At 33.8% G+C, this 14,779-nt stretch overlaps 1 protein-coding gene across 3 annotated transcripts in view; it reads left to right on the top strand.

The window, feature by feature from the left end:
• Positions 1–14,182, top strand: part of ADGRL2 (adhesion G protein-coupled receptor L2) — a 180,411-nt gene extending 166,229 nt beyond the window's left edge. For 2 of the 3 annotated variants that reach the window (XM_082670292.1, XM_082670294.1), the window contains 5 exons: positions 2,126–2,217; positions 4,049–4,217; positions 6,827–6,955; positions 7,508–7,604; positions 12,762–14,182. In XM_082670292.1, the coding sequence (XP_082526418.1) occupies positions 2,126–2,217; positions 4,049–4,217; positions 6,827–6,955; positions 7,508–7,604; positions 12,762–13,516 (1,242 nt within the window). In that variant the 3' untranslated portion in view covers positions 13,517–14,182. Of the gene's footprint in view, positions 1–2,125; positions 2,218–4,048; positions 4,218–6,826; positions 6,956–7,507; positions 7,605–9,662; positions 9,745–12,761 lie in introns of all 3 variants that reach the window. The other variant, XM_082670293.1, reaches the window with a different exon arrangement.
• The last annotated feature ends 597 nt before the right edge of the window (positions 14,183–14,779 follow it).

The following is a 14,779-nucleotide window of genomic DNA, read 5'->3' as shown; positions in this document are numbered from 1 at the left end:
ATTCCTGAGGGGATAAGTAATATGCTTAGAAAATAATGAGCTCCAAATTGTGGCCCTTTTGTGCTTCAGAAAATTATTTAACAAAAGGTGTTGGGGTAGAGGGCAACCCTAGGTCTGGAAGTTTGTAATAAAAGAAATAATGTTTTATCAGGACATTCAAAAAGAAGGGTTAGGAGGTTTAAAAGATTTTGATTCTGAATCTGTTAGGGCAGCCATTCTTACATAAGTGTTGTAACTACTTTGTTTCCTTATATGGGTTTTGGTTGGTTGGTTTGTTTTTATGATTATTTGGAGTACTTATTTTTAACCATTCTTAAATTGTCCTAGTTAAGACTTACTGTTATATAAAATAAAAAGTAAAAGCACTACTTTAAAAAAATTAGAGATAAACTGTACCATGCTTCTTTAAAATCAAATTAAGCATTCATTGTACTATCAGAAAGATCTCCCTAATTTCTCAAAGGCAAAAATTTGTGTCTTATCCCTATACAATAAGCACATTCTTGTGTGGAGCAGTAAGGTCAATAAATATTTGTTGAATGAAATGAATCATATTGTAATAATCCTGAAAATGTAAGCCTTTATTTATGTATGACCAACTGGACTTTATAATCTTCAGAATATAAAGCTAGACATTTTTTTTTACCAATTTACTTTTTCTCTAGACAAGTATTTTAAGAAATTAATTTTTAAGTACTTTTTTAAGCAAAGAGCTTCTTTTGTCCTCAAGTAATTAATGGAATGCTGTCTGCCAGCACTTGCAAATTATGCCTATTTTAGTCCTTAAGAGGAAATTCTACATCTAAGAGAAATAACAAGGCACAGTAGACAAAATGACTGATACAGGGCTTAAAGCCTTTGCTCTGTTCCTTAAACTCGTTAGGAAGGACTTGGAAATTTTCTTTATTGCCTTACATCATTTTTCCTAATTATAAAATCAGAAGTGGTGATGAATGAGGAAAATAATGTTATCATTTTATCAGATGGTATTGTGACTCAGTAAAAATAATCGCGTTACTGTAACAAAGTTATGTGGATTATTTACTACCAAGGAATTGCTTTCGTCTCTACATATAAACAGGTCCTTTTCTGAGTATACCCTTTGTGCCTTCACTAAATCACTTAATCCTCACAAAATAACTTCATTTTGTCTTTTTTAAAGTAATAATCTGAAGTAAATAAAATGTCAAAAAGAATCCAGGAGCGATTTAGCATAGTTTTATTTTTAGAGCATAAAAATGGAAGCTGCCTTCACTCCATCCAGCATTCTGCCAGGCTTCCGTAGAAGCAAATGCAAATTACAAACCTTTAACTTTCCTCAGTCAAAACACAACTCTTATCTTCTGAGTTCTCTCAAGTTGACCTGCCAGACTGTGCTTCCATGTCAGGTTCTATCTTCCCCAGTTGGCATTTGTTGCATCTACATTCTTTGTACAACTGAGTGTTTAGAGGGACTCAAAACAGCCTTTGGAATTTGTCTACTTCCATACAGTACAGAGACATCAGGAAGAAAGAAATGGTGGTCTTTAACACTTAAATAGCAAATACATTTATATATTTTAAAGTTTATCTTACTTTATATAACCAGCTAACATTTTTCATATATTTTATCTCATTTGATCTTCACCATTACCTTATAAAGAGTATGCAAATGCAAATGTTAATTTTCCTCATTTAATCAGTCAAAATCAAGAACTAGACTCTCAACTAATTCTTAGGGTCCCAAATTCAGGGATCTTTCCATTATAAGCTACATGATGTAAATGCCCCTTCTAAGGAATTCACTTCAGTGTTTTCATTAGATGGTTTTTAGGCCCTGGAGTACTTCTAGCTAAAGAAACTAATTTAGGCTGTCTAATTTATTTAATCATCACCACATGATACTGATTTAATGAGGTTTCAGTTTCATGTCAAATGATCTATTAAAAAATCGATCATATGTAGCCAGAGTATTTTTTATTTAGACTCAACTTGATCATTGCATAAGTAAACTAGAATTGAATCAGTGTCTACCATATACTCGTGTTATTCATATTTAACTGCATTAATCCATTAAATATATTTGCAAAAATGTATAATTTTTACTTTTTGTCATAGTGATCTAATTCTTTATTTGTTGTAACAGCTAAATATTATCTTCCTGGTGATCACATTGTGCAAAATGGTGAAGCACTCAAACACATTGAAACCAGATTCTAGCAGGTTGGAAAACATTAAGTAAGTATTTCGTATTTTAATTTTACTGCTTGACAAACTAAGTGAAAGGTATTCTCCACAGGGAATACATGAATACCATCTTTCACCTGTAGAAATTATTCAGAGTGAAGTTTTACTGATCAAGGTTGAGTCTCACTGTTACCATGTCACAGACATTGGTCAAAAATTAGGTAATAATTTCTGTCTTGATCTAAAGCCAAGAAATTGTTTCAGTGGCTTTGTGGAAATTCCATATCACTGTAGCAATTTCATTTGAATTTAAAATGCAATTCAAAATGATGTTCCTGTTTGCATGACTGATATGATTATATTGTTTGTTTTGTTAAATGACTTTTTGATTTATTAAGGATTCTGAGCAGTTTCTACTTCTAATCCTGTTTTCCTAAGAGAATTTACTCCATTACTATTGTTAACTTGGAGATTGTCTGTTGTTTTCATGATAATTAAATAAATGTTTACTTTATTTCAATGTTGAAAAAAACTGCAATATCCTATCAATGGAAAAATGTTATCTAATTAACAAAAAATTGATAGCTGTTGATTCATTGTCATCTTATAAAAGCATTTTCAGAGTAATTTTTTAAAATATGAGTTAATTTAAAATTTGAGGAGGTATTCAAGTTGGTTATAATGGGATGTGGAAAATATTTTTAATGTTAAAAATGGCAGATCTATAGTAAGGGTAATTTTTTTTTAATTAGATAAAGTTTTAGATAGGTTAGTGCCAGCTTCATTGCATGTTGCATGGTAAGAGAGAGAGCTAATCTTTAGCATCTCTCTCTTTTCTTCCTTTTCCTCTTTCTGTCTTCTCATCTACACCAGTAATTACCGTGTTTGTGATGGCTACTATAATACGGACTTACCTGGGTAAGGTAGAACCCTACATTAACAAATTTATGGCATGATTTATATTTTTTACAAATCCGTCAATATCATGAATTGCCCTTAATTTTTATAATTATTTTGGAATATCTTATTTGCTAGAATATTTTAAACTATAATGTGCCTTTATTTTTTAATTGTTTGCCTCTGCATTTTGACTTTCTTAATTTTGACTAATTTTATAAAATATATAAATGCTTTCTTATTACTTTCTATTTTAATTCTGTCTAATAATTTTGTTTCTCTTTTCTGCTTATAATGCTTTCTAGCTATGAAGATAATAAGCCATTTATCAAGTAAGATCATTAGTTAGACATGGAATGCACTGACTTTAAATCCTCTCATTCCGTCCTATTTTCTACAGTTCCTTTCTCCTTAAGCTATTCATGATGAAATCTCTCCCAAATTATTTTATTTTGAAGTTGTTCTCATGTTTTTGTCTCATTTCAGCTAGGCTTCTTCATGCTTCAGTTATAAAACCTTAGGTTCACCTAAGATCAGTTTCTTAGAATCTGAGGTTTAGGTGTTAAGTGATTATCTGCCATTTAACCTTTCTGTATGTGTCACATTATTCAGTGTCTTGAGTGCACCACAGGAATAAAAGTATAGGAGTAAACTAATTAAGGACTCCTTAATTTCTTTTACCAAAATGCACATAAAAGACAATAAAGTCATGGGGGATGTTTTACACCTTGTATTTTAATATAGTTTTCATACCTTGTTTATTCTGAGTAAGAAAAGGTCATACCTGCTGTTGCTGTTTTCACTGGAGACTGCAGTACTAAATGCTATTGTTCTTTCTTTAATCAATGAAAGGTTAAAGCCAAAATGCTGTTGAATTTGAATGTGAACATAAAGTCAACTGCTACTACTGATATGTTAATAGTTAAGTGTGATGTGTGTTGTTCTCTCATTGAACCTGTTGATGAAATTCACTTTATTTTTTCAGGTCTTGGGTGCTTGGCGCTTTCGCTCTTCTGTGTCTTCTTGGCCTAACCTGGTCATTTGGGTTGCTTTTTATTAATGAGGAGACTATTGTGATGGCTTATCTCTTCACCATCTTTAATGCTTTCCAGGGAGTGTTCATTTTCATCTTTCACTGTGCTCTCCAAAAGAAAGTAAGTGAAAACACTTAGAGGCTCTGCTTAACTTGTTCTTTGATTTGAAAATAATATATATAATAGGGAAGATTTTAAGTTACAACTGGAATATTATTAATAGCATTATATTTTAATCATAAATTAATTGTAATGAAAGTCAGGAAGCTCAGGCTTCACATGTAAAATGTGTCAATACCAATCATCTCTTTAATGTCAGTTTGGGAATATTATAAACTAGATACTTATGTTAAGGTTTCTTCTTTGGAGTCTACCAAAATGCTTTGTGCAAAGGGTATACAAGAAAAATAAAAAGTTAAATAATCTTGTTCTTTGCTCAATAAAAGGAATGCAGTGGTTCAAAACAAAATTGAGTATAAGGATAAATGGTCTAAATTTTAAAAGCACAAGATATACAGAAAAATGAATATCAGTGTTGTCTTCTGAGTAATTTTGAAAGATCTTAAAACCCAGCAATTTCATATCTCACATCTTATTATTTTGTCCTGATTTAATGTTAAGTGGAGTCAGCAAAACTGACTCAAAAATTAAAGTTGAAGGTGAAAAAGTTTAATCTATTACAAGAAGATGTTAAATCTAAGAGAATAGCTTAGCTACCATTTAAGTTTAAAATGTCTATGCCTATCACCAGGTATCATCCTTTCCCTGTCTGCATATCTAATGTAGTCTTTTTATTCTGTTATTACTAGTTGGTCACTAAACTGAACAGAGAAATAGAGTTGTGAAAGTGAAAACTATTATGTTTTCAGTCCTGACAAGATGATAGTGTTGTTACTTCCATCAGTTCTGATAAGCTATAATTGTGAGATAATGACAGTGGAATGTGCAATGCTGACAGATAATAATGTACATTCACAGCAATATAGGCATTAGGCAAAACCAACACCGGAGGGTATTATTTGGATAAAATACCATTTTGATTGCCATTGTCTTGGTTATATAGGATTTCAGAGCAGTTAATAGACATTAAGTGTACAGAAATTTTTTGTGAGGTATCATGTATTATTTAATATGAACCTTAACTTTCTAAACATTATACAGGTATAACCTTGTAATTACTTTGGTTTTTATATATTTTCTGCATAGATGAGCATTTTATATACATGCACATAATCACATATTCATACCTTCTGTCAAATGTTTTTGACAAAGCATAAACTTAGCAGAAAAAGGATGAGGTCATCATTATTTCCTCATAGAGTTTGTATATTAATTTTACAGAGATTTTGCTATGCTTTTTAATTAGCAATTACATTTTAAAGTCATTGTGTTACATTTCTTTTGAACAAGTTCTCCTTAGTCTTGGATATGTTCTATTGGATGCTGCCAGGATGAATTGTTAAGAATATAAGATGATTTAGTTAAAATCATGGTTCTAACTGCTTGAGTGAGCATATTTAGGCAGAGAAAATGCTTTGAAAGTTCACCCCCATTGTTATTTGTTCTAATAGATATAATTAAATAAAGCTAAGAGGATGAAAATTCAAGTACACTTAGATTTAAAAGGTCATTAGTGACTTTAATTCTCTAATTTCCCAAGGAATAAGTGTCAAAGTTTTGGCCTTTACAGGCAGATACTGAGCATAGAAATGGTGTTGTGGGGGAGCGGGGAGGGGGAAGCCTTTGAGTGTTTTTTGTAACCTACTAGAAAAAATAATTTCTTATGCAGCCTCTCCTTCTTCTGTCTTGAAATTTCAAAGTCTGGCTCTTAGCCTCAATGAAACCTGTTTATATGCCAGCAAAGCTGCACAGAATCCAGAACTCTCCCCCCTCCTCCCAATTCTTGACCACCTAAGTGGGGCACTATTATTTAGCAGTTGTTTGGACCTCACTTTTTAACGTTTCAACTTTCTTTTAGGCCTGACAACTTTTCTATCTATTCATATGTCCAAACTTCAGGGGAAAAGGGAAATTACCTGGGTAACTCATTAATGTGAATGGAAATTGCTTAAATAGTTCCCTTGTGTGCTAATGAAGTGAATAGGCATCTTAGACTCTGTACACTAAATGTTAGAGCTAGACATATCAGAAAATGAAGAAAACATTCCATCCTAATTAATGACATATGTATCAAAGGACTTTTTTCCCTTTATTCTTGTGCCAAAGTAGTCTTTCACTATAAAGAGGTCACCTGCAACACCATGCAATCTAGTAAAAGACGTTTATGTACTGACCTACCTAAGAGGACACGAAGCATATAACCCTTAAATGACTGAATTACAGGTGGTTAAATGTAATTAAGCAGGGAAAATACTAAATTTTTATCTTATTTTCTTAGCATGAAATAGAAAATTGGGTTTGCTAAGGCTATAGCTAGAATAAGGCTTTTAAGATATTACCATTGTATTAATAAATAACATTTGCATAATGAAAACAGGGTATATAAAGCATTTCTACATATGATATCACCCTTTAAAGATCCTACTAGCCAGTCTAGTGGACAGAGGTGTTCTTCTGATTACCATTTCACCAGTTTCAATTGAACTTGACTTTGTAATCTCCACGGAAAAGTGTTAGTGGGACTTCTTGTCTCGTCTGCTCATTTAATTAGAGAGAGAGGAGCAAGCATGTTTATATTAATCCCTTGGTCTTGTGGTTATTCAATGCAGGTACGAAAAGAATATGGCAAGTGCTTCAGACACTCGTATTGCTGCGGCAGCCTCCCAACTGAGAGCCCTCACAGCTCAGTGAAGGCGTCCACCACCAGAACCAGTGCTCGGTATTCCTCTGGCACACAGGTAACAAAGAGTTTGACAGCATCTTTAATTAATCTTCTTTATGGAAAGCCTTCTGAGACATGTTCTGTTCAGATGTACTAATTGTCTCCTCATTATAATGATCTAGGTAGCAAATACTTGCCTTCTTAGTATTTTGGTTTTAATTTCTTCCTAAGTATTTCTTCAAGGTGTTTCTTTAGGTGTAAACATCCTTTTTTGAGAGGTATACTTTTTTAAAGAGTATGTCATAATCATTAGATATCCTAAGCTCACATAGCACAGGACTCAGTAGGCATTCAGTAAACATTTGTTGACTAACTAGCCATCTCCACTTTAAAAAAAGACAATAAGTGAACACTCTTTTTAAGATTGGAAAATTAAATACTCCTTAGTAGAGAAGCAACAGAGGAGTATAGACTTCCTTCGTTCTAGAACAGAATCAATGCACATTTTTTTAAAAAAGGTCAAAAGATAATTCTGCACAGATTATTCAGGGTATATCTTTGTGTGTCTAATGTAAGGTAAGCTTGGGAAAACTAACATAACATATGTCTTGCTATTTTATGTTAATAGAGTCGTATAAGAAGGATGTGGAATGACACTGTGAGAAAACAATCTGAATCGTCTTTTATCTCAGGTGACATCAATAGCACTTCAACACTTAATCAAGGTCAGTTACTAGGAAAATTTGAGTTTACAATTTAAATTTTGTGCCTTTTGCCAATTTGCAATAATTCTAGAGAAAATGCTGATTTTTCCTCTCAAATGGGTTTATATCACAAGCTCTTAAACCTGTTGAGTCATCTTTTATTAAAGTACATATAAATTCTTTTTATTCAATAATGTAATGCAAAAAGTATGATTTCAAATACCACGTTAACAGAGGCTGGAAAAAGTAATTTCTGAGAACGTGCTTTGCCACAGATTAAAATGGTTTCCTAGTGAATACAGATTTATTCTTTCTAAACGTACATTTATGAAAGTTTTTTTCTTAAAACATTAATATAATTAGAATAACTACTCTTCACATTAAACAGTACCAGTTTTGCAGTGAAAATTCTTACTTGTAAAATTCTTGTTTTTACGTTTCTTTCAAAAAGTAAAAAGTAAATGTCAAAACATTTATACTAACTCTTCATAAACACATAATTAAACTACATGATAATTTACAAAGTAATTTTTATATTTGAATTGTTATTATTTAATGTGTCTACAATTATAGCCTTAAACTTATCACATAATCAATATAATTCCAACTTAAAACAATATGGCAAATAAAATAATGTAGCCAGATAAGGGCACAAGTACATGTACAGACACATATTCCTGAGTACAAGTTTAGTAAATTTCAATTTATTTTGAAAAAAATCATATATTATTGTATATATTCTTGGAAAGGTAATTTATCCAGGTAATTTCAGTTTTGATGTACTGATTTGTAATATAATATGTTATATTTTATCACAATGTAGTATGAAAGACATTTTTCATTGTTGACATTGTTCTGATGAGATTCTGGTTTAAAATGAAAAAAAGCACATGTATGGCATCAAAACCAACTTGAATTTTAAAATATTTTTAGCCAAATTACATTAGTTATGCAAAACGCATGTTTGATAAGTATTGAAAGGTTTGTAATTTGTCAGTTAGAATGAGTGAAATGTGTGTTTATTCCATTGCTCTGATGTTTTACCTAATTCTGTTAAGATGACTATCAAAAAGGAAATGAATTATTCAATGATTCATTTTTGAAACCTGGCAAATAAGATTACAGAGGAGAATTCTTGTTGGATAGAATTTGTGAATGGTCTAATAATTCATTATACGCAGTCTCTTTTTCCCCTCAGCATGTGTGCTCTTGCATTTACTAAGAGAAGCTTGGTGCAGTGTGTCATACTTTTTACCTGTTTGTGAAAGTTGTTTTTCCTCCTGCTTGTATCAGAGTTCGTATTAACACCGATGTTTTCATGAGGGATAATCCCACACCTGTAAATTCTGAAAGTTTGAGATTCCCTCTTCTGGGCCTCAGTGGTTAGGTTTTTAATATTAAGCAGTAACATCTTGAAACATAATGTTGATCTCTGTGCATTTAATTGCCATTTTTGTTTAACAGTGATTTTGTATAAATTAGTAAATGTCATCCTCAGCAGGTGTTTACTTGGGGGACTTAGAAAGCACCTGTGAATTGCTGAAATTTAACTTCCCTCTTCCCTTTCTCCTTCAAATTAGTAGTTCAAATACAGTCAGATAATTTCAGCAGATTTTCCATTGCCAACTTATCCACTACCCTTGATGAATACGAAAAGTACTTTACTGCAACACTAAAATAAGAGAACTGATGTATTTTTTTCTGTTTCTTTGCTTTAGGAATGACTGGCAATTACCTACTAACAAACCCTCTTCTTCGACCCCACGGCACTAACAACCCTTATAACACATTGCTCGCTGAAACAGTTGTATGTAATGCCCCTTCAGCTCCTGTGTTTAACTCACCAGGTGTGCTTATACTTACGAATACAACTACCTTTCTTTGCTGCTAAACAGAACTCTGATCTTTGCCCTCTTTCTAGAACACTCAAGTTGCCATATACTTACTATTACATCCTTAATTTCTCAGTTAAAAAGCATTATGGTATTGCCCATGCCAGGCTTCTAAAACTGCACTATATTATAGTAAAAATTCAGTCATGATAGTATTTACCAATAATTATCCATGTTTTTGACACAGGTGGCATAAATCTTAATATATTATTACAGGACTGACATCACATGGTCTGAGAGCCCATCTTCAAGATTTATATCATTTAGAGGTATCCTATCTATGTAATATACTATTCAGTTGACTCTAAAGCTTGCTGACGGAGTTTGCTTCTGGCATGACTTAGCTAATAATTTGGATGCCTAGGTATAGAAAACTACATCCAGCATTATCAATGTAACCAAACTATAGTATAGTGCAGCTTTATGGTAGTTTTTCTTTCTTCTTAAAAAACTAAGAATAAAGTTAATATTAGTCAGTTTATACCTATAGTTTTTTATTGGGGGAGGGGGAGAGATAGTCACTAACCCATCCTGTATTTTACTGTATTTTCTAATAGCTTATTTATTTAAAAAATATATATATATATTTAATATTAACAGAATTTTCAAGAGTTTGGTGAAAGTTTTATTGCATAATTACAGTTAGCATATAATCTTTATTTGTGATTGATATTTGCCACTAAATTAAACACAGAACTTCGTTTCCGTTTTTTTTTTCTTGACATTCTTTTTTAACGTAACTGCAGCTTCTCTTTTCATTCTCTTGTTTTTCTTACTTTCCTTATGCTTTCCTCTAGCAACCTACAGAGAGACAAGTATGGGAGTAAAACTTAACTTTGCCTATCAAATGTAAATTTTTTCAGCATGATTTTTAACCGGCACAATTAAAACATAACTAGCAGTCATGAAGTAGACTCAGCGGGCAAGTGGTTCACAATTTGCAACTCAAATGTTTCCAAATTCAAACAGTACATCTATATGTACTGCCTTTTGTCAGTAATAGAGGTCTGTAGCAAATGCTGTCCATACTTAAGTACATGCAATGCTGAAATAATTTGCTCTTTAAAGCCTGAGGTACTGTCAACCAGAATGCTTAATAATTGACTTATCATTTCTGCATTCCCACAGTAATCTTGCTACAGGCTGTGGAAAGTCTTCCAGTGAATTACCTGAACTTGGGCAGAAAAAGTTGCCTCTTCAAAACCAGCCAAAGATGTGCTTAAATCTGCAGTATATCATAGAAAACACCTTTTGGATTACCCAGTATATATTTTTATATTTATTAAACAACAATAAAAAGAAAAATGACAAGATCAAACCTCGACAGAGGAAACAAACGCTAGCAACTGATCCCCGTGTCACTTATAATTTAAAACAGCAAATGTTTCCTAGTAGTAGATCTTCTAAAGTTTGTGACACATATATAAATTTATAAAGCTGGAGATTTGTGTCAGTGAGGCTAAAGGAAGCCATGCAAAGAACTATCATAACTTCATTTTGTCAAACATGCCTTGGAGCATGACACAAATCGAATTGTCAGCTTTTCAAAAGCAGAAGTTGGATCAGACTTTTCTAAATAACATGAGTCAATAATAAATATGACCCACCTATTTTCTCATTTTCTGCTAATGATAATTAATTGAGCATGTATTAGGTATTTATTGGTCATGACATTGAGTTTTCTAGGATAATCTGCAGCTTTAAGAGTGGAGTGAGCACTAAAAAGGGAAATTTCCTATTTTTTCGAAGAATTCATTTTTTTCCTAAACTCCTCCAAGCCTTGCATACAATGCAGCAGCCTCACAGTGGTCAGTTTCATTTCAATAACATCATTTCATTCTTTTTTTTTCCAGACTTATCTGTAGACAAGTGATTTTTTTCTCTAGGATTTTGAGAATGAATAACCTAACTTTCCATGGTACAGACCATTTAATTTTCTCTAAAACTTTTTTTTTCATCTGCCTGAGAAGCACTGTGATGTCTTAGTTTACATGTTTATGTGTCTGTAGAAAAATACAACTCTGATTCAAAGAGAGCATGTTACCATATTTTTTTTCCTCCTGAACCTCTTTTCATATCTTCAGCAGACGTATCCAATCTTTCATTCCTTTAGAAATAAAAATATATTAGCCAAGGCTGACACCCTTTTCCCATTCCACAGTTGATATTTATTCTTGGTTTAATTTCTGTGACACATACTTAAGAAATCTCCTAACATTTCTGCGTTTAATCTCCATGCCCATGGTGTCTGTGGGCCAGTCTCGTACAGTAGTAGACTCTGCTGGTTCATTCGGTGCTGTCACTGTGACTGATGCAGACTGCAGGGCTGCAGGCAAACTTTGACCAATAGGAGCCTGGGGCCATTGCTATTAGAGAGAGTATTAGTACCAAATAAAAGTTCAAAATAATAAGAAATATTCAATGAAAAAGTAAAAGGCTGCTATTGCTGGTAATCTAATTTGTTGAACCCTTGCTCTAAGTTGCTGAGAAGCTTAGAAATTCTTCATCATGTTACAATAAATCATTTTACTTTCTTTTATATATCAGCTACTCTTAGGCCAGATAGCCTGAGCAGACAGACATGATGTGAGTTGTCCAAAGTGAGTCATTCCACCTGCTGTCTATCGTGTTGTTGGATGGTGCTTGTGGGCCCCTGGTCCAGTCAGTATGAGAGGCGGCTGTCTTTGTTTAACATGAATTCTTTGTGTCTGTCCATTTTTTCATTCTTTTTTTCACTTCATCTCCAGAAAAAGGAAATGTTAGAATGTTGTTTAAAGAGTTGCTTGCCAGTTACGTGGGTTTATGTTGTACATTTGCCTTCAGTTTTTGTATGTGACTTATTCCTTTTTAATTTAGTGTTGTTTAGGACAAATTCTGTTAATTTTATTTTTATAAACCATAGTCTCGTACTTTAAAACGTAAATGTCACTAATGAATTGCTTTGCATTAACTATGCAAGGGCATGGAGTGAAGTCTTTATAAGAGTGTCAGAGATTTGACCAAAAATCAATTCATAACTACTGTCTCCCCGAAATTGATAAAGCAACATTCTGTATACCATCTTCCCTCCCTGGAAAACAGTATTATTCTTTCACACTTGTTCCTGTTATCTAAGGGGTTGCAACTGTTTACAGTTGGGAATGCAGGAAAGCCTGGCACTTTCCAAGTGTTAGCTTTCAAATACAACTTTGTCCTGAACGACATTAAAAAGTTTTGTACAAAAGAAGTAAAGATTCTTGAGGAAGGAACAGAGGCAGTAACCGAACCCCTCCCTTTTCTGTTTCAGGACATTCACTGAACAATGCCAGGGATACAAGTGCCATGGATACTCTACCGCTAAATGGTAACTTTAACAACAGCTACTCACTACGCAAGGGGGACTATAATGACAGCGTGCAAGTCGTGGACTGTGGACTAAGTCTGAATGATTCCGCTTTTGAGAAAATGATCATTTCAGAATTAGTGCACAACAACCTGCGGGGCAGCAGCAAGGCTCACAACCTCGAGCTCACACTACCAGTCAAACCTGTGATTGGAGGGGGCAGCAGCGAAGATGATGCTATCGTGGCAGATGCTTCGTCTTTAATGCACAGTGACAACCCAGGGCTGGAGCTCCATCACAAAGAACTCGAGGCACCGCTCATTCCTCAGCGGACTCACTCCCTTCTGTACCAACCCCAGAAGAAAGCGAAGCCCGAGGGGACTGACAGCTACGTCTCCCAGCTGACAGCTGAGGCCGAGGACCACCTGCAGTCCCCCAACAGAGACTCTCTTTACACAAGCATGCCCAACCTTAGAGACTCTCCGTATCAGGAGAGCAGCCCCGACATGGAAGAAGACCTGTCTCCATCCAGGAGGAGTGAGAACGAGGACATTTACTATAAGAGCATGCCAAACCTTGGAGCTGGCCATCAGCTTCAGATGTGCTACCAGATCAGCAGGGGCAATAGTGATGGTTACATAATCCCCATTAACAAAGAAGGGTGTATTCCAGAAGGAGATGTCAGAGAAGGACAAATGCAGCTGGTGACAAGTCTTTAATAGTGCAGCTAAGGAATTCCAGCGGCCCCATGCAAGTGTTAGTAAATAAAGACAGGCTCCATGGCCTGATACAGCTCCCTCAAACTCTGCTTGAAGAGATGGCTCTGTTGACCTGTGGTTCTCCAGTGTAAAAAAGATGACTGAACCTTGCAGTTCTGTGAATTTTTATATAACATACAAAAACTTTGTATATACACAGAGTATACTAAAATGAATTATTTGTTACAAAGAAAAGAGATGCCAACCAGGTATTTTAAGTTTCTGCTGCTGTTTAGAGAAATTGTGAAACAAGCGAAACAAAACTTTCCAGCCATTTTACTGCAGCAGTTTGTGAACTAAATTTGTAAATATGGCTGCACCATTTTTGTAGGCCTGCATTGTATTATATACAAGACGTAGGCTTTAAAATCCTGTGGGACAAATTTACTGTACCTTACTGTTCCTGACAAGACTTGGAAAAGCAGGAGAGCTATTCTGCATCAGTTTGCAGTTAACTGCAAACCTTTTACATTAAGGCAAAGATTGAAAACATGTTTAACCACTAGCAATCAAGCCACAGGCCTTATTTCATATGTTTCCTCAACTGTACAATGACCTATTCAAAAATGGCTAAAGAAATTATATTTTGTTCTATTGCTAGGGTGAAATAAATACATTTGTGTCCAACGGAAATATAATTGTCATTAAAATAATTTTAGAGTTTGGAGAAAATATTGTGTGAAGCTCATGGTTGCACATATGTTATCAAATGTTTTTTCTTACACTTTGTCATTGTAAGTTCTACCCATTTTCACTTATTTTCCACTGTATACGGTGTTCTGCTTTGACAAGTTAGTCCTTATTCTTACATTTTAATTTCTTATGGCCAAAAGAACGTGTTTTATGGGGGAAAAAACTCTTTGAAGCCAGTTATGCCATGCCTTGCACAAATGTGGTGAAATCTAGAAAAGATTGTTTGTCACCCCTCTGTTTGTTCTTGAACAGGGGCCAAAGAGGGCACTGGGCACTTCTCACAAACTTTCTAGTGAACAAAAGGTGCCTATTCTTTTTTAAAAAGTAAAATTAAACATAAATATTACTCTTCCATATTCCTTCTGCCTATATTTAGTAATTAATTTATTTTATGATAAAGTTCTAGTGAAATGTAAATTGTTTCAGCAAAATTCTGCTTTTCTTTTCATCCCTTTGTGTAAACCTGTTAATAATGAACCCATCACTAATATCCAGTGTAAAGTTTAACACGGTTTGACAGTAAATAAATGT

This window comes from Grampus griseus (assembly GCF_964374135.1).
Source record: "Grampus griseus genome assembly, chromosome: 1".
In the NCBI taxonomy this organism is placed as follows: domain Eukaryota; kingdom Metazoa; phylum Chordata; class Mammalia; order Artiodactyla; family Delphinidae; genus Grampus; species Grampus griseus.
This window is presented reverse-complemented; position numbering and strand designations above follow the sequence as displayed.